Source organism: Agelaius tricolor, unplaced genomic scaffold (assembly GCF_023055355.1).
Source record: "Agelaius tricolor isolate 1412-34295 unplaced genomic scaffold, bAgeTri1.0.p SCAF_36, whole genome shotgun sequence".
Taxonomy (NCBI): Eukaryota; Metazoa; Chordata; class Aves; order Passeriformes; family Icteridae; genus Agelaius; species Agelaius tricolor.
Window position 1 is genome coordinate 1,249,753 of NW_027269296.1, and position 17,762 is coordinate 1,267,514.

At 61.4% G+C, this 17,762-nt stretch overlaps 3 protein-coding genes across 7 annotated transcripts; 2 read left to right on the top strand and 1 right to left on the bottom strand.

The window, feature by feature from the left end:
- The first annotated feature begins 40 nt into the window (after positions 1-40).
- On the top strand, positions 41-5,758 carry HMGCL (3-hydroxy-3-methylglutaryl-CoA lyase). Of its 3 annotated transcripts, none has more exons than XM_071453149.1 (9): positions 41-805; positions 1,340-1,429; positions 1,644-1,751; positions 2,102-2,197; positions 2,724-2,872; positions 3,168-3,231; positions 3,959-4,147; positions 4,790-4,915; positions 5,194-5,758. In XM_071453149.1, exons 1-9 carry the CDS (start codon positions 449-451, stop codon positions 5,293-5,295), a joined length of 1,281 nt encoding a protein of 426 aa, XP_071309250.1. In that variant the 5' UTR covers positions 41-448; the 3' UTR covers positions 5,296-5,758. The 3 variants fall into 3 exon arrangements, with proteins under 3 accessions (XP_071309250.1, XP_071309251.1, XP_071309252.1); XM_071453150.1 differs by lacking the exon at positions 41-805 and adding an exon at positions 915-1,012; XM_071453151.1 differs by lacking the exon at positions 41-805 and adding an exon at positions 1,057-1,252.
- Positions 5,759-6,263: 505 nt separating this feature from the next.
- Positions 6,264-9,996, top strand: GALE (UDP-galactose-4-epimerase). Of its 2 annotated transcripts, XM_071453154.1 has the most exons (11): positions 6,264-6,403; positions 7,151-7,276; positions 7,356-7,471; positions 7,653-7,766; positions 7,888-8,064; positions 8,168-8,281; positions 8,361-8,427; positions 8,517-8,602; positions 8,717-8,794; positions 8,932-9,046; positions 9,123-9,996. In XM_071453154.1, the coding sequence occupies exons 2-11, from the start codon at positions 7,156-7,158 to the stop codon at positions 9,176-9,178; spliced, it is 1,044 nt and encodes a 347-aa protein (XP_071309255.1). In that variant the 5' UTR covers positions 6,264-6,403; positions 7,151-7,155; the 3' UTR covers positions 9,179-9,996. The 2 variants fall into 2 exon arrangements, with proteins under 2 accessions (XP_071309255.1, XP_071309256.1); XM_071453155.1 differs by having other exon boundaries at positions 6,310-7,276.
- Positions 9,997-10,306: 310 nt separating this feature from the next.
- On the bottom strand, positions 10,307-17,738 carry LYPLA2 (lysophospholipase 2). Of its 2 annotated transcripts, none has more exons than XM_071453157.1 (10): positions 17,471-17,738; positions 15,384-15,487; positions 14,578-14,609; positions 13,912-13,977; positions 13,521-13,568; positions 13,279-13,349; positions 12,989-13,062; positions 12,782-12,883; positions 12,494-12,670; positions 10,307-12,061 (listed from the first exon to the last, which is right to left on the bottom strand). In XM_071453157.1, exons 1-10 carry the CDS (start codon positions 17,583-17,585, stop codon positions 12,011-12,013), a joined length of 840 nt encoding a protein of 279 aa, XP_071309258.1. In that variant the 5' UTR covers positions 17,586-17,738; the 3' UTR covers positions 10,307-12,010. The 2 variants fall into 2 exon arrangements, with proteins under 2 accessions (XP_071309258.1, XP_071309257.1); XM_071453156.1 differs by lacking the exon at positions 17,471-17,738 and adding an exon at positions 17,078-17,284.
- Between the last annotated feature and the right edge of the window lie 24 nt (positions 17,739-17,762).

Here is a 17,762-nt window from a genome sequence, read left to right on the forward strand (position 1 = left end):
GAGATCATCTGTAAAAAATATACAAACCCATCAACAAACTTTTATTGATATTCTGCTGGAGACAGCTACAACAAAAGGTTTTGTTCTTAGAGAATTGAAGAGACTCCACCGCTGTGAATTGCACTGGTGACTTCTGCTTGCACTCCTGAACTTGTGAACTTTGAGTTCCAGTGAGAGCAGGGCTCCTGCGTGGATGTTGAACTTCTCATGAAGGGTTGAACAATGTGGGTGTGAGCGATGGGACTGCTCCCAAGGGCACAGGTGCTTGTGAAGGCACCACAAGCATTGCAGGCACCACAGCATCGCAGGCACCACAGCATTGCAGGCACCACAGCATTGCAGGCACCACAAGCGTTGCAGATACCACAGCATTGCAGGCAGGCTGTGTTTTGCTCCTGTCCCAGGACACTCCGAGCTGAGCTGGAGCAGAGCCCCGGGGCAGGGCCGCATGCGGAGCCGGTGCCGTGGGCGCTGTTACCCAAGCAAGGGACAAACATCACCGGCCGCGAGTGCCAGGACCCGCTCACGGGAGCGCCGCCGGTGGCGCCGTTACAAACAAATAAAATGGGACAAACAGGGACAACGGAGCGATGGCCTCTGCCTCACTGCCCCATCACCGGTGCCCGTGACCCCTGGCGCGTTGCGGGGCCCGCCCCAAACAAACAGCTCCGTGTTTACTCGGCGCACCGGGCACCGGCAAAGCGCCGCTATAAGTGCGCGGCGGGCGCGGCGGCGGGCAGAGGCGCAGGGGAAGATGCCGCGCTGTGACACGGGCTGCGCGCCGCGGGACGGCGCCGCGGGACAGGTACGGGCACGGAGGGGCCGCGGCGGCAGCGCCGGTGCCACGCGGGGAGCGCGGCGGGGGCTGCGCTCACGTGACCGCAGCAGCCACGCCCCCGATGCCACGCCCCCGATAGTGCCACGTGCCGGGGGTGTGTGCGGTCACGTGAGCGCGGCGGACATGGCGGCGGCGCGGAGGTTCCTGCCGCGCTGGGCGGGATCGCTGCGGCCCGTGAGGGACCGGGGACACCGGGACCGGGGACAGAGGGACCGGGGGGATTGGGACCGGGGACAGAGGGACCGGGGGCACCAGAACCGCGGGCAGAGGGACCAGGAGGGGATCGGAACCGAGGGCACCGGGACCAGAGGGGATCGGAACCGGGGGCACCGGGACTGGGGGATCGGAACCGGTGGCAGAAGAAGAACCGGCGGCACCGGGACTGAGCCAAACGGGGCCAGTGTGGGAGTATCGGTACCGGGCCAGGGCCAAACGGGGCTGTGGCTGGGGCGCAGCGGGGCCGGGGTTCCGGGGCTCGGCTGACTCTGCCCTCCGTGCCAGGTGAGCTCCGCTGCGGCGGCGAGCGGGGCGTACCCGAAGCGAGTGAAGGTGGTGGAGGTGGGACCCCGCGACGGGCTCCAGAACGAGAAGGTAGCGGTGGCTCCGGGCTCCCGGCACTTCCCGAGGGCGTTCTCCAGCCCAATCCCCCAAACGCCCCCCTGTGCCCGCCAATGGGGCAGTTTTTCTTTAAATGCTGCTTTTTTATGTTGAAAATTCGCTTCTTTTTTTTTTTTTCAGTGGTGGAAGAGTTTACTGTGTAAATAATAATAACTTTAAGTTATTTTTCTTTTCTTGTTCTTCTTAGAATCTTGTGCCCACCCCAGTGAAGATCAATTTAATCAACATGCTGTCAGAGACAGGGCTGCAGGTCATAGAGGCCACCAGCTTCGTGTCCCCCAAGTGGGTTCCTCAGGTCAGTGTTCAGACAGGATTTGCAGTGCTGTGCTCTAAAAGTGCAGCAATCCCGTGGTTCTACTGGCTCCCAAGTCTCTGTTACTGGGCAAGAACCAGCAGAGGAGTTAAAATATCCCAGAGCTTCCCTTTGGACCCTGCACAGAGCAGAGGGACAGACAGGGCACACACAGACACTGTTTGTGTCTGGCTGGGTGATCCCTGACCCCTCCCAGGCTGCAGCTCTGTTTGCTTGGAGAGGCTCTGTCCCTACACATTTCTGTTCCCTTTACAACAAGGAGTTTTTGTGATGATTTTCTGGCAGGCAGAAGGGGCAGCTGTGACCCCCACAGATGTTTCTTTGCTTTGCAGATGGCTGATCACACCGAGGTCCTGCAGGGCATCAAGAAATCGCCTGGGATCAGTTACCCCGTGCTCACCCCAAACCTCAGGGGCTTCCAGGCAGCGGTAAGGGCTGGCAGCACCCCAAGATCCACCCTGGGGCTCTGCACTCCCCCCTGCTCCTTTGCCCCTCTGCCTTCACCCTCTCCAAGGCAAGCTCAGGTGTGCCCTGGTGGTTTTGCTGCAGAATGAGCTGAGGGAAGGATTGGGTTGTTTGGGGCACAAATGCTTTTGTAAAATGAGAGAGCTGTAGTCAGGGATTGCAGATCACAGAGACATCGAGGAGGAGAAGAGCTCCAAGATCTTCAAGTCTAAATAAGCAAGGCAGATTTATTTGGGAACAGAAGAGCCTCTAAAGGGAGATGTTTATGGGCTGGTTTGAGACATCCCTTCCAAGAGATTCCTCTGAAACCCTTGAATTAACTCTTGGCCATGGAATCCTGAAGTTGTGGCTCTGTTTGTCATTTCCCTCACGAGAAAAATCCCCTGGCTTTGATTTAAGTGCTGGGGTAAGGCTTGGACCTGCTGATCTCACCACTCTTTTCCAGCCTCAGTGGTGCTGTGGTTCCAGTTTGGGATTTTTTATTTGCAGGTGGCAGCAGGGGCCAAAGAGGTGTCGATCTTTGGGGCAGCATCTGAGCTCTTCACCCAGAAAAACATCAACTGCTCCATCGAGGAGAGCCTGGAGAGGTTTGAGGAGGTGATGAGGGCAGCGAAGGAAGCCAGCATTCCTGTCAGGGGGTAAGGGCTTCCTGCTGGAACTCACCCACATTCATCTGGGATCAGATTTTCTTGGCCAGCATCCCAGATGGAAGTGCACAGATCACACCCCCAGCAGCCCTCTGGGCTCATCTTGGCAAATTTTACACCCATGGAAGAAAAAATTGGTGAAATCCTGTAACCTTTGGCCACTGGAATATAAAATTGATTCTCCCAACTTACAGACATGGAAGATGCACAAGTCCTGACTGGTTTGTCCAGTAGAATCCCATTGCCCCTTTCCAGCTAAAAGTTTGTTTGTTTTTTTTAACCACAGATACGTCTCCTGTGTCCTTGGATGTCCCTATGAAGGGAAGATTTCTGCAGCTAAAGTTGCAGAGGTGAGTCACTCATAAATACAGCCAGGACTCCTGAGAGGGTTCTGATTGATTTTGAGGGATGTGGAGTGGGCACTGGGGATATCCAGGATATAAGGGGGGGATATATAAGGGGATATCCAGGCTCTCAGAGGCCAAAATGGGGAACTGAGGGGGGTTTGGGCACCTGCAGGTTTTTAATCTCAGAGAGGAGTGCCCAGGGGATGATGGTGCAGCAGGAATCAGCTCTGGGAGGGAAGGAGTGTCCAGGGGATGATGGTACAGCAGGAATAGGCTCTGGGAGGGAAGGAGTGTCCAGGGGATTGCTGTACAGCAGGGATCAGCTCTGGGAGGGAAGGAGGGGTCTCCAGGGGATTGCTGTACAGCAGGGATCAGCTCTGGGAGGGGAGGAGGAGTGTCCAGGGAATAATTGTACAGCAGGAATGAGCTGTGGGAGGGAGGAGTGTCCAGGGAATAATTGCACAGCAGGAATGGGCTCTGGGAGGGAAGGAGGGGTCTCCAGGGAATTGCTGTACAGCAGGAATGGGCTCTGGGAGGGAAGGAGGGGTCTCCAGGGGATTGCTGTACAGCAGGGATCAGCTCTGGGAGGGAAGGAGGGGTCTCCAGGGGATTGCTGTACAGCAGGAATGGGCTCTGGGAGGGAAGGAGGGGTCTCCAGGGGATTGCTGTACAGCAGGGATCAGCTCTGGGAGGGAGGGTGCCCTCTCAGTGCCCTGCTGCCCTGGCCCAGGTCTCCAAGAAGATGTACTCCATGGGGTGCTACGAGATCTCCCTGGGGGACACCATCGGCGTGGGCACCCCGGGCAGCATGAGGGAGATGCTGGCAGTGGTGATGAAGGAGGTGCCCGTGGGGGCTCTGGCTGTTCACTGCCACGACACCTATGGCCAGGCCCTGGCCAACATCCTGGTGGCCCTGCAGGTAGGATCCCTGCTCTGCACCTCAGATCCTGCCAGGGTTGGGTTGGAAGGACCTTAAAGCCCATCTAGTGCCACCCCCTGCCCATCTCCCACTGTCCCAGTGTGACAGTGTCACAGGGGTTTTCAGGATGAAGGAAGAGAGTTAGATTTGACTCTATATTTCAGAAAGCTTGATATATTATTTTATGATATATATATTACATTATAAGTATAGTAAAAAGAATAGAAGGCAAAGCTTCATCTCAGAAGGCTGGCTAAGCTAAAAATAGAATAGAAAAGAATGAAAACAAAGCTCTGTGGCTCAGTGAGAGCCAGCTCTGCTGTGAGTGGTCACTAATCATAAACATCCACACCAGACCAATCCCAGATGCACCTGTTGCATTCAGCAGATAACCATTGGTTACATTTTGTTCCTGAGGCCTCTCAGCTTCTCAGAAGGGAAAAAATCCTAAGAAAGGATTTTTGTAAACAGATGTCTGCGACATCCCAGGCTGCTCCAAGCCCCACCCAGCCTGGCCTGGGGCACTTCCAGGGATGGGGCAGCCACACAAATGGAGCAGCTTCCCTTGGGGGATTTTGGGCTTGCTGGGAATTGCAGATTTTGTGCTCCCAGAGCAGCCCCTGACTCGGGGTTTGTTTGCAGATGGGGGTGAGCGTGGTGGACGCCTCCGTGGCCGGCCTTGGGGGGTGTCCCTATGCCCAGGGAGCCTCTGGGAATGTGGCCACAGAGGACCTGGTGTACATGCTCAACGGGCTGGGCATCCACACGGTGAGTGCCACCCCAGGCTCTGCTCAGGCCTCAGCTCGGGGCAGGAGCCTGAGCGTGCTGGGGACAGGACAGGGGGAATGGCTTCCCCTTGACAGAGGGAGTGTGAGATGGGGTATCAGGGAAAAATATCCCTGGGAGGGTGGGCAGGCCTGGCACAGGGTGCCCAGAGCAGCTGTGGCTGCCCCTGGAGTGCCCCAGGCCAGGTTGGACGGGGTCTGGGGCAGCCTGGGATGGGGGGAGATGTCCCTCAAGGCATGTCCTGGGCCTTTGCCATGCAGGGAGTGGATCTGCAGAAGCTGATGGACACAGGCACCTTCATCTGCAATGCCCTGAACAGAAAAACCAACTCCAAGGTGTCTCAGGCTTCCTGCAGACTGTGACACTGAGTGGGAATTCTCCTTGGATCAAGAAATCGAGGATCCAGCCCTGGCTGGGATTCCTGTCTGACCTCCTGAGCTCCTTCCTGGCTCAGCATTTGAGAGGAAGCTCAAAATCCACCAGAATTAGGAAGAAGTGAGAGAATATCCTGTTAGATTGTGTTCTATTGGACCTTGAGGCTGTCCCCATGTGCCTTGGAGAGGGGAGGACGTGAAGGGGCAGAGGAGAGGCCTGGGCAGAGCAGCAGCTCCTGCCTGCAGGGCCAAGGACAAGCACAGATTTTGCAGTTGGAGCACAGCTCCTGCTCAGTGTGTCCATCCTCCCTTCTCCCCTCCACAAACAGCCAAAGGCTGAGCCCAAACCTCCCCTGGTGCCACCTCAGCCTTCAGGGGTGTGCTGCTGCACTGTGTATCTGTTGTAAGATACTCATCACACCAGGACTAATAAACACATTATTTAATAGTCTGAACTGTGAAAAATTTGATTCAGCTTTGGAGCTTTGGCTGCTGGTTTGGTTCCAAGTGCTTCTTGTATATGGAAACTCTGCACCATCATGGGCTGGGGGTGAGGAATTCCTTCCACCCTGAGAGCTGAGAGTGTGATACTCCTCAGGTGATCAGGTCCTTGGGAACCGCCCCCAACTCTTCTTTTTAAAGTAATTTATTGAGCAGTTAATTTGTGAGAATGGAGAGCACAGGAGCTTTGTCCTTTCAGGGCGAGAACAGGGGTGAGGCTGCGTGTGCCTCCTCTCCACAGGACTTCAATAAACTGTAACAGTTACCGAACCTTCGCTAATGAACGCCGCAGAAAAGAAGCGGAATGGGGCAATAATTCGGGGTTTGGGGGAATAATTCGGGATTTGGGGGCAACGGCCTCCTCTGGCCCTCAAGGGGCGCTGCAGCGCCGAGCCCCCCCCGCGATGGTCCCGCCCCCTCCCGCGCGCACCAATGGCCGCCGTCCCCTGCGGAGTTTTGTCCCCGCCGCTGCCCCGTAGCCCTGACACGTTTCCATGGAGGGGCCGCGCGCGTGGCGCCGAGGGGCGGGGCCAATGCCCGGTCTTAAAGGGGCCGCGCCCCTCACGGGGCTGAGCGGGAGCGGCGGCAGCGGCGGGTGAGAGACCGGGGGGGAACCGGGGGGGAACGGCAGGAACGGGCAGGGGGACGGGTGTGCTGCCCTGCCCTGCCGCTTTTGGTAGGGACAGCCCGAACCCCCGCTGCTTGGGGCACCCCTGGGCTCTAGAGCGATTCCAGTCCCCGGGTACGTTCTGCCCCTCGGCCCCGGGACCCTCCGCTCCTCCCGGGCCCGTCCCCGCTCCCGGCTGAAATCCGCCACAGTTTTGCCTTTCACCGGGCCCGGTGCTGTTTCCCCAGGGAGTTTGGGGGGCTCCGGTTGGGGCCGCAGCTCCGGAGGGAAATGTCCCGGTCCTGGTCCCGGTCCGGGTCCTCCCGGGGCTCCCGCCCCTCCCCGGGCCGGGGGTCCCGCAGGTACCGCCGGTACCGACGGCTGTCCCCGAGCCCTTCCTGCAGGGCTGGGGAAACAGGGAGCGGCTGAAGGGCAGGGCTGGTACTCTGCGGAGACCACCCCAATTCATTCATTAATTAATGAATCAATGAGTTAATTAACAGCGAGAACTGCTGCCCTGAGGGGCACGGGTGAGCCCAGGGCTGGGTTTAACAGGAACAACCAGGGCTCATCTCCGGGAGGTGCCACCTCCGTGTCCGGGAGGTGTGACCGGCCCTGCCCCGCCCGTCCCTCGGGCAGCACCGACCTGGCCGGGCCGTGCCGTACCGGGCCGTGCCGTGCCGTACCTGGCCGTGCCGTGCCGTGCCCACCCGCGGCTCTGGGCTTTTCCCGCAGGGGCCATGGCCGAGACCATCCTGGTGACGGGCGGCGCCGGCTACATCGGCAGCCACTGCGTGCTGGAGCTGCTGCAGGCGGGCTACGAGCCCGTGGTCATCGACAACTTCCACAACGCCATCCGAGGTACGGCAGCCCCGTCCCGGCCCCGTGCCCGGGCTGGGCCCGGCTCCAGCCCCCCTCACTCCCCTCCATCCATCCCCAGGCTCCGAGGAGCTCCCCGAGAGCCTCCGGCGGGTGCAGGAGATCGCGCACCGGCCCGTGCTCTTCCAGGAGCTCGACATCACGGACCGGGCGGCGCTCCAGGAGCTCTTCAGGAAGGTGAGAGCAGGAGCTGCAGGGCCCGGGGTGGCTCCCGGGGTCCCTGTCAGGGGAGGGAAAGCAGTGCCCGCTCCTGTGGGAGCGCCCCGGGCTGGCCGGACGGGGATCCTGGGGGGATCCTGGGGGGATCCCGGCTGGTTCCTGCCGCCGTGCCTCTGATCCCAGCCCGTTCCCCCTGCAGCACCGCTTCTCGGCCGTGATGCACTTTGCGGGGCTCAAGGCCGTGGGGGAGTCGGTGCAGAAGCCTCTGGAATATTACAGAGTGAACCTCACCGGGACCATCGGGCTGCTGGAGGTGAGAGGGGCCGGTGGTGATCCCGGGCTGCTCCCTCTGCCCTGCCCAGGCCCTGCCAGCGCTCCTGGAGGGCTGGCACAGGGCACAGAGCTGCATCAGTGCTGCCCATTGCCCCTGGCAGACCATGAAGGCCCACGGCGTGAGGAACATCGTGTTCAGCAGCTCTGCCACCGTCTACGGGGACCCCAAGTACCTCCCCCTGGACGAGAAGCACCCGGTGGGAGGCTGCACCAACCCCTACGGCAAATCCAAGTTCTTCATTGAGGAGATGATCCGGGATCTCTGCAGAGCAGAGAGGGTGAGGAGCCGCCCCAAGGGGCTGTGTCCCCCACACGAGGGCTGTCCCACACCGGGGGTGTCCCCACGGGGGTGACCTGGCAGCCCTGTCCGTGTGTCCCCAGGACTGGAACGCTGTCCTGCTGCGCTACTTCAACCCCATCGGCGCCCACGAGTCGGGGATGATCGGGGAGGACCCTCAGGGCATCCCAAACAACCTCATGCCCTACGTGGCTCAGGTACAGCCCCCACAGCCCCTGGGGTCCCAGGGAGGGGACGCAGGGTGCCGGGGCTCCATGGGGCTGTCCCTCTGTGCAGGTGGCAGTGGGACGCCGGGAATTCCTGAGCGTCTTTGGGAACGACTACAAGACAGACGATGGAACGGGTGCGTCACGGGACAGGGGGAGTTTGGGATGGGGGGAATTTGGGATTCCCAGACCCCTGGCCCTGCCCTCACCCTCTGTGTCCCCACAGGAGTCAGGGATTACATCCACGTCGTGGATCTGGCCAAGGGCCACATCGCTGCTCTGAAGAAGCTCAAGGAGAACTGCGGCTGCAAGGTGCCAACCTCGGGGTGCTGCCAGCCCTGGGGGCGTGTGGGGATGTCAACAATGGGGGCTGAAGGGGCACCTGGCCCTTCTCCCCTTGATCCCTGTCCTTTATCCTCCTCCCAGATCTACAACCTGGGCACAGGCACCGGCTACTCCGTGCTGCAGATGGTCCGGGCCATGGAGAAAGCCTCGGGGAGGGAGGTAAGGGCAGAGCTGAGGGTTCATGGGCACAGGGGCAGCAGCTGCTCCCCACAGGGCCTTGCTCCCCCCAGCAGCCCTGGCACCGTTCCCTCAGCCCCCTGGGACCCCCCGAGCCCTCGGTGCTGCTCTCCCTGCAGATCAAGTACCGGATCACGGCCCGGCGCGAGGGGGACGTGGCCTCCTGCTACGCTGACCCCGCGCTGGCCGAGCGGGAGCTGGGCTGGAAAGCTGCCTTTGGCCTGGACAAGATGTGTAAGGGCATCCCCTCCCTGGCACAGCGGGCACTGCCAGCCCCCTGCCCTCCCTCACCTCCCTCCTCCTGTTCCAGGTGAGGACCTGTGGCGGTGGCAGCTGCAGAACCCCACGGGCTTCAGCAAGAACTGAGCTGTGACCGAGGGCTGGCTGAGCCCAGGGCTGCTCTGAGCCAGCCCTGCCTCCTTCCCCGAGGGTTGTCACCATCCTGGGAGGGCACTTCCAGCTCCCCCTCCTGCCTCTGGCACGGGGCAGGAAGGCTGGAGCATCCTCAGCCTCCCCCCTCCTCATCCTCTCATCCCCCAGGTCTTTGCATCTCACAGAGCAGAACCACAATGAACAGAGAACAGAGCCAGGTTTGGCACCACGGGCATGGAACCCCATGGGAACCCTCAGGGGCTGCAGCCAGCTGGGGCTGGGAGCTCCTGGGCCCTCCCTGTGCCCTGTGCATCCAGCACTGGGACAGCAGAGTCCTGCTGAGCCCAAACTGTTCCCTCCTGCCCCACCTGGCTCAGGGGGAGCCCAAGGCACCTCTGCCCCTGCTCTGGCACAGAGAAGGCACCAGGAACCTCCCACAGGGACCACTCACATTCCAAGGCTTTCTCCACTCCCCCTCTTTATCCCAAGCATGGTTTTGGGGACCAAAATCTCATCTCCCCCCTCTCCTGCTGAGCTGGAGAAGCCCCTGCCCAGGGCTGGGCCAGCCTGGCCTGGCTGCCCACAGCCCCCTGGGTGCCTGCTCTGGGCTCCTGTGGCAGCCACTCCCCAGAGCCCTTTGCCAAAGGCTGCCAGGAGCCAGCTCTGCCCTCCTGTCCCACACTGCTCCTGTTTATTTCTGGCAGCTCCCAGGGCAGGGATGACGCAGCCGGCCCCGTGTGCTGGCGGCTGGATGAATAACTTATGAATTGAGCTTTTGATTTGTTTTTAAAATAAACTTTCCTACTTTCTAAGTGGCAGCTTTGTTCTGCTTCCCCTCAGCCGGAGCTGCTGCCCCTAAAAATGGCACCCTGGGGCCTCATGGAACCCAAATCCACCCCAAATCTCCCATCCTGCCTGGCCAGGGATGACGCCAGCTCAGCTCCGGGATAAGTTGAGGATTTATTTCACCTTGGTTCTCTGTGGAACGCACACACACACACACAAAAAAAACCCCCAAACATGTACAAGGAAGACAAGAGAGAGAAGAAAAACAACCAAAAAAAAAGAAAAAAAAAAAAAAAAACAAACCCAAAAGAAAAAAACAAAAAAAAAAAACAGAAGAAAGAACCCAAAGCTGTATTGAGGAATGGAGAGAAGCCGTTCTCCCTCCCGCGGTCCCGGCACTGCTCGGGCAGGGAGTGAGCAGGAATGCTCTGCACAGGGATGGGCCCAGGCCCCGTCACACACGGTTCCAGTTCACAGTCACACAGGTCAGTCTGTCCATCTCCAGCCCTTGGTGTCCCCAGGGAGCTGCCATCCCACCCCTGCCAGCCTCAGCAGCATTAAAACACAGCATCCAAGAGCCCAGGGCAGGGCAGAGCTGGGCTGCCCCCAGTGCCAGCAGCAGCTCTGCTGCTTTCAGACTTCCTAAAAGGAGCAGAAATGAAAATCCCAAGGCCAGAGGCCAGGCAGGGTGGGCCCCACGATGCACTCTCCAGAGGGCAGTTATTGCTTTGCACAGCCCGGGCACGAGGGGCAGGGCTGGAGCAGAACTGCTGGGGCTGAGCCCCCCAGGGCAGCCCCCACCTCTCTGACCCTGGGGCAGGGCAGGGGAGCAGGGCCAGCCCTGGGGAATGTGGGGGTGTTCTAAAAGCCGTGATCAGCCCCGAGTGGGGGCTCAGCCCAGGGAAAGGGGGTGAGGGCAGAGCTGCTCCACAGCCACTGCCCTGGGCCCTGTGGGAGGGGAGGGTCAGCCAGGAGCCCCCCCAGAGGAGACATTCGGGGCCCCAGCACGAAGCCAGCACTCGGGAGGGGACGAGCCACAGGTGATTGTACATGGGGGGGAGCAGGGACAGCCCCGGGGGCACAGAGGGAGGGGCACAGCAGCACCCAGGCTCAGATGCTGCTCAGATGATGGCTGGGAGCAAAGCTGCTCCTTCCAGCTGCACCAGGAGCCAAACCCGGGGTGCAGGGACCTCCCACCTCCCCCCTCCCCGAGCCAGCCCAAGTCCAAAGGGAAGGACGAGTAGCAGCAAGAGAAGACATTGAAGACGGGGCCGGTGGCTCCGTGAGTGTAAACGAAGCTTTGGGGCTCCCAGGGTGCACAGCTGGGCTGGGAGGAGGGGGAGATGCCTCTAGGATGGAGATTGTAAAAGCAACAAGAGGAGGAGGAGCAGGAGGAAGGAGGTGATTATCTCAGGAGGGCAGAGCGGCCCCGATGGCTGAGGGGAGTGTGCGTGTGTGACAGGCGGGGCCGTGCGGGAGGTGTGGGAGCTGCGCTGGCCCTCCCGCGGCCCCGGGCAGCCTTTGGCGGTGCCAGCCCAGGGCCGAGCCTGCCCCGGGGCCTGCAGGCGTCCGCAGGGGAGTCCCGGGTTCCTGAGCTCTGACTGAAAACCCCTGAGCGGAGGCCAGGGCAGAGCTCCGAGCCCCGGGGGTGCCCCAGCCCCGCCCCGCTCCTCCCGCCGCAGCCGGGCACGTCCCGCCCCTAATACTGGTACAAAAACCCCAAACCCAAAACCTCACCCGCGCCGTGCCAGCCCCGCGGGGCGCCGAGGCCACGGTGACCTTCCCTCGGGAACCGCCCGCAGCCAGAGCAGGAGAGAAAAGGCCACTCCCAGGCTCGCCTTAGGCAGCTCCGGCGTGGGCTCCGGGAGCAGCGGGAGAGCCGGGCACCCCGGCCGGGGGGGACGCGGTGCGAGGGCGCGGGCACGGGGGGTGCGGCGGGAGGTGCGCTGGGGGGGCCATGGCTTCCGTTGGCAGCGGGCAGGTCACAGGGACACACGGGACCTCGGCACCCTCCCCTGCGACAGTCCCGAGGGGCTCGGCTCAGATCCGGGGCAGCAGCTTCTCGATGAACTCCTTCACCGCCATCATCTCCTGCGGGCGGCGCACGGCGGTCACACCGGGGCTGCCCAGGCCGGGCTGGGCCCCGGGAACGGGGCTCGGGGCTCTGCAGCCTCCCCACAGGCCAAGAAGGGGCACATGGGTTCTGCAGCCTCCCAGAGCAAGCCAGGAACAAATGTATCCCATGTGTTCTCCACCATGACTGACCTACAGTGCTGGGCTTGGTCCCAAAGGAAAGGAACCCACAGGGATCATCCAGCCCAGCCTTGCCCAGACCCCCCAACAATCCCTGGCAGCACTGTCCAGAGGCTCCTGCAGCTCTGGCAGCCTTGGGGCCGTGCCCAGCACCCTCTGGGGGAAGAACCTTTCCCTAAAATCCATCCCAGCCCTCCCCTGGCACAGCTCCAGGCCATTCCCACGGGCCCATCACTGATCACCACCCCTCTCTCCACAGCCAGCACTGACCTGAGGACAGGAACTGTGCATCACTCCAGGGTAGGTTTTGAACTGCACCTTGGTGGGGGTGACCACAGACTTGAGCTTCTCGGCAGTGAGGGCCCCGAAGCGCACGGGGATCATGGGGTCCAGCTCCCCGTGGCACTGCAGGATGGCAATGTCCTTGTTCACGCCGTTGTTCGCCGCCTGCCACCGGGAGGGAGGGGACATTCAGGCAAGGGGTGCTTTGTGTCCCCAGCACGAGCCAGCAGAGCCCTCCTGATGAGGGAGGGAGCAGCATGCCCAGGGCAGGGGTACCTGAGGGAAGGCCTTGTGCAGCGGGAGCCAGCAGCTGAGCGCCACGATCCCGGCCAGCTGGTGCTGGCACGTGAGAGCCGTGTACAGCGACAAGGCACCGCCCTGCAGGGGGAACAGGCACTCACTGTGGATCCACGGGGGTGCAGGGACACCCTCAGGCCCAGCTCACACCCTGGGACAGGTGCAGCAGGAACTGGGGACCCTCACCTGTGAGAAGCCCCCCAGGATGATGCGGTTGGGGGGGATCCCGTTCTTCATCTCGTGCTCAATGATTGCTTTAACTGGAAGGAGATGGAGAAATGGGTCAGTGGAAAGGGAAAAGGGCTGAAAAGCATCATCCCATGCTTCAGGGTGCACATCAGGGACAGGGGAAAGGTTTGCTGGGATCACAGGCCAGCAGAAACAAAGGAGAGAGAGGTGGAAGGAAGACACCTGCTGCAGTCACAGCAAGGGAGAGGCACACAGCAGCTCACCACCTCCCTCACACAGCTCCTTACTGTTTTCTGCTGCTTTCTTGATCCCAGCTTCATCCTCAGGTGCATCTGGAGTCAATCCCATCAGGTCAAACCTGGGGGAAGCAGCAGGGTCAGCCAAAGCCTCTCCCAGCACCCGAGTGTGGGGAGGCAGGAGCTGGGGGTGCTCTGCCCTTCCCTGGCCCCACAGGACAGTGGATTTAGTCCCCCCATCCCTCTCACTTCCCAAAAAGGTCCCACCCAGCCCTGTCCCCCAAAGCACTGACCAGGAAGGCATCACCATCTTCATGTTGAGGGTCACCGGGATCCGGGGCCTGTGGAGGAACATTTTGGGGGTTGAGTCAAGTCTGAGGGGAGCAGGAAGGCTGAGACCTCTCCCCTCCCTGCTGAGCCCCCTCCTGCCTGAGCAGGGATGCACAGGAAGCTCCAGAGCCTTTGTTTGTCTCTCCCTGCAGCCACCAGGGATAAACAAGACGGGAAGGGAAAGAAAAGAGCCTCTGGTGCTGCTCACACTGTGGGAGCAGCTCTGCCTGCAGCAGGAGCTGACCATGGCAGCAGAGCTGGGCAGCCCTGCAGGGCTCAGGCCTCCCCCAGCAGCCTTGGCAGCCTCAGGGCCCCCAAGAAGCCCCCCAAGAAGCCCCCCAGGGCAGCACTCACGCGTGAGGGCAGATGTACTTCACGTAGGGGAGGCGGATGGAGGAGAGAGCATCGGCCCAGCTGTGCCTGGGGAGGGACAGGAGATCAGTCCAAGGCTTGTCCGAGCCATTTTCCCAAACCCTGCTGCCCCCCAACCCCTCCCCTGAGCTTCCATCAGCCTGAACCCCCCGTGAAACCCCCCAGCACTGACCCCATCTGGGGGGAGACCACAAAGCCCCAAAGCTGCAGGCAGGGAGGACAGGGAGGTGGGAATGTCCAGACAAGGGAGGAGGGAATGTCCAGACAGGGATGTGGGACTCTCCTGGACAGGGAGGAGCCCTTTGTCACCACCACGGAACCCCGAGGTGGCCTTGCAGAGCAGGGATGCCCTCGAGCAGGCCCAGCCCAGCTGCCAGCCCTGGAAAAGCTGCAGTGCTTATCAGCAGTGCTTATCAGCAATCCCCAAAGGCAGCACAAAATCCACCCGCGGGGGGTGGGGGGCTGCCAGGCTGCTGGGATCATAAATATTCAAGAGCAGACAGCTCTGCCAGCAGCAAATCCCTGCCATTCCCTGCCAGGCTGGTGCAGGAATGGCTGCAGACCCCAGCCCAAAGCCCCACACAGATCCTGGGATCTGCATCTGGCAATCCACACATGCCAGGCAGAGCCAGCTCCAGGGACACTCACCCCGTGTCTCCAAGGCCATGGAGGAAAATGACCTGTTAAACACAGAAGGAAGGGAATTAGCTGGTGTGACAGTCACAGGGGGCAGGGCTGGGCTGGGCTGGCAGGGAGGTGGCAAATGGACACTTAGTCACCAACGGGAAGAGGCTGAAATTAGCGTGGGGCAGCTGATGGGTGGGTCAGGGATGTGGTGTCATCCTGCCAACAGAGCTGCCACGGGCAGGTCCCAACTCCTCTGCACAGCACAGGGACAAGGAGTGACAGATCATCCCACCAGGACTGGCACCAGAGCACAGGCCCAGCCTGAACCCCAGAATGGGCTGGAAGGGATCTCAGAGCCTCTCCAGTGCCACCCCTGCCATGGCAGGGACACCTCCCACTGTCCCAGGCTGCTCCCAGCCCCATCCAGCCTGGCCTAGAACACTGCCAGGGGCAGCCACAGCTGCTCTGGGCACCTGTGCCAGGGCCTGCCCACCCTCCCGGGGAGGAATTCCTGGAATCACAAATCCACCTCCACAGGCTTTTCATCTCAGGCTCCAGCAACCCCTAAACCTCGGGGGGCAGAGGGGAGGCAGCCTGCAGGGAAGGACAGAGCAGGGGGGGGTTCCTTTGGGAGATTTGCTTTTAAAATCTTAAACAGCCCCACCAGCCCTAAGCCCCAGTGCCTTGACAAGCTGAGCTCCCAGCCTGGAGCAGACAGCACAGAGCTGGCCCTGCCATGCTGGAGCTCATGGAAGCAGCTCCGTTTTCCACGGGGGAAGGAAGGAGGGAGGGAGGGAGGGAAGGAGGGAGGGAGGGGCAGCCCTTACCGCGGCAGTCTCCCGCTCTGCCCCTGACACGGTGACAGCGTCGGCGAGGAGAGGGACAGACATGTTGTTACCACACATACACCGAGAGGGGTCGGCACTGGCACCTGCGGGACACAGCCTGAGGTGAGGCAGGAGAACAAAAAACAAACACTCCACACGTGGGGTGCTGGAAGTGTTAAAATTAGCCTGGAAATTACACCTCAGAGCCAAAGTTGTTCCTGTGGCTGCACCAGCGTGGGCAGAGGGTGGTCAGGCAGCCTCAGCATCCCTTCATCCCTGCAGCCCTGCCCTGAGCTGTGCAGGAGCCTGACCCACATCTGCTCCGAGCGGGAAGCAGGAAACCCTCGGCATGCAGCAGCACAGGCTCTGCTGCCCCCACAGAGGTCCAGCCCTGCTTTATGGGGCTGGTTAGGATGAACCAGAGCACTGGGAGCTGCTCTGAGCCCCCCAGTGATGGAAGGCAGCCTTGTGGCTCCCCAGGGCAGCAGGCAGGGTCACCACTGCTGTCCTGTCACTGCCAGATGCCACAGAGCACCCAGCCCTCAGCCACGGCAGCCCACGGTGTTTGCTCCCACGGCATCACAAAGCACAGCTCCCCACGAGGCTGCCCTGACCCCGCTGACCCACCAGCACTAATTAGATCAGAGCTTGTTTAGGGCACTGCCTTTATCCCCCAGGAACAGGATCAGCCTCCAGAGCACCATCACAGAATATCCCGAGCTGGAAGGGATGAAGGATCATCCACCCAACCCCAAACCCTGAACAGACCCCCCCAAAAACCCACCCTGAGCATTTCTGACGTCCAAACACTCCTGGAGCTCTGGCAGCCTCAGGGCTGTGCCAGCACCCTCTGAGGAAAAACCTTTCCCTGAAATCCAACCTAAACCTGCCCTGGCACAGCTCCAGCCTCTCCCAAGATCCTGTCTCTGTCCTTTCCTCATCACACTCTGCCCCAGCTTCGCCTCCCACAGCAGCACCATCCCAGATCACCCCAAAGCTTCCCAAAAGTGCCAGCAGCCAGCCTTACCCAGGAGAAACAGCCTGCTCTGTCTCACAGCCCGGCCAGGACCTGCCCGACTCGTTCCACCCACTGCTCGTCAGCAGCTTCCCCACTCAAATAAAAATAAAGCACCGGGAACAGAGCAGCTCCCCGGATCTGACACAGCCACACGGCCCACGTGCAAAACAACCGGCCAGGAGAGAAACCACACCTGCCAAAAACCCCGCCAGGGAGACGCAGGGACAGCCAGGAATAACAGCACCGTCCCCTGGCAGGGGTGGGACACGGTCACGGCTGGGGAGGCTCCAGGGAAACCTGGGATGCTCAGAGCTGCCCCAAACATCCCTGCTGGGAATCCTCAAATTCCTCCTGGGAACCCCAAAGATTCCTCATGGGAATCACCACACGTTCGTCCTGGGAATCCCCAAACATTCCTGCTGGGAACCCTCAAAATTCCATTTAGGAATCCCCAAACATTCCTCCTAGGAACCCCAAACATTCTTCCTGGGAATGCCCAAAATTCCTCCTGGGAATTCCTGCCCCGCTCCTGGAGGGATCACAATGGGGATGAAACCCCTCAGCTGTGCCCGTGTGGGTGTAAAGGCACAAACACGGAACCAGGAGGTGCATTTGGGTCCGATCCCCGCCGTGTCGCACCCACCGGTGCCACCGGACATTAATTAGCGTTAATTACCGTGCCTCAGCCTCTCCTCCGGCCCCACAGCCCCGCAGCGAGCGGAATCCAGCGGGGGCTGCAGCGATGGAGGCGGGATCCCCGCAGCCGGGAGCGCCGGTTTTCCGCCAGAACCGGGGCTCCCTGCAGGCTGCGAGATCCCGGGGACGGAAAGACGGAGCCCCATTATCTCACCGAGGCCCGCGGAGCCAGAACCGCGTCCGTGCACCGCCGTTAATCCCCGTTAAAGGCCCCGCCGCCCCCCCCACATCCCCGCGGCCCTCACGGAATCCCCCCCCCACCCTCCTGCAGCAGTGGTACGTCCCCCCCGCCGCGCCGCTGCCCGGTTGCACCCCAGCCGCCCCCCCCCGGCAGTGCCCGGTGGTACGTGCCGCCCCCCACTCCTCCCCGCACCTCTCCCGGGCCCGGCGCGCGCGCTCCTCGCGGCTCCCCCGACGCGCTCCCACAGGAACTTCCGGCTGCGCGGCGGAAGTGACGCAAACAGCGCCGGGAGAGACCGGGAGGCCATGATGGAAACGGGAACCGGATCGCGTTCGGAACTGCGGCCGGGCCCTCGGGGATTATCGGTGACACGGCCCGGCCCCACCCTTCCCGCAGCGCCCTGAGGCGGCTGACCGGTTACGGGGACAGGCCCCCGCCGCTCTCCCCGCCTCAGCGCCGGTGCCACCCGGGAGGGCCGCGACTC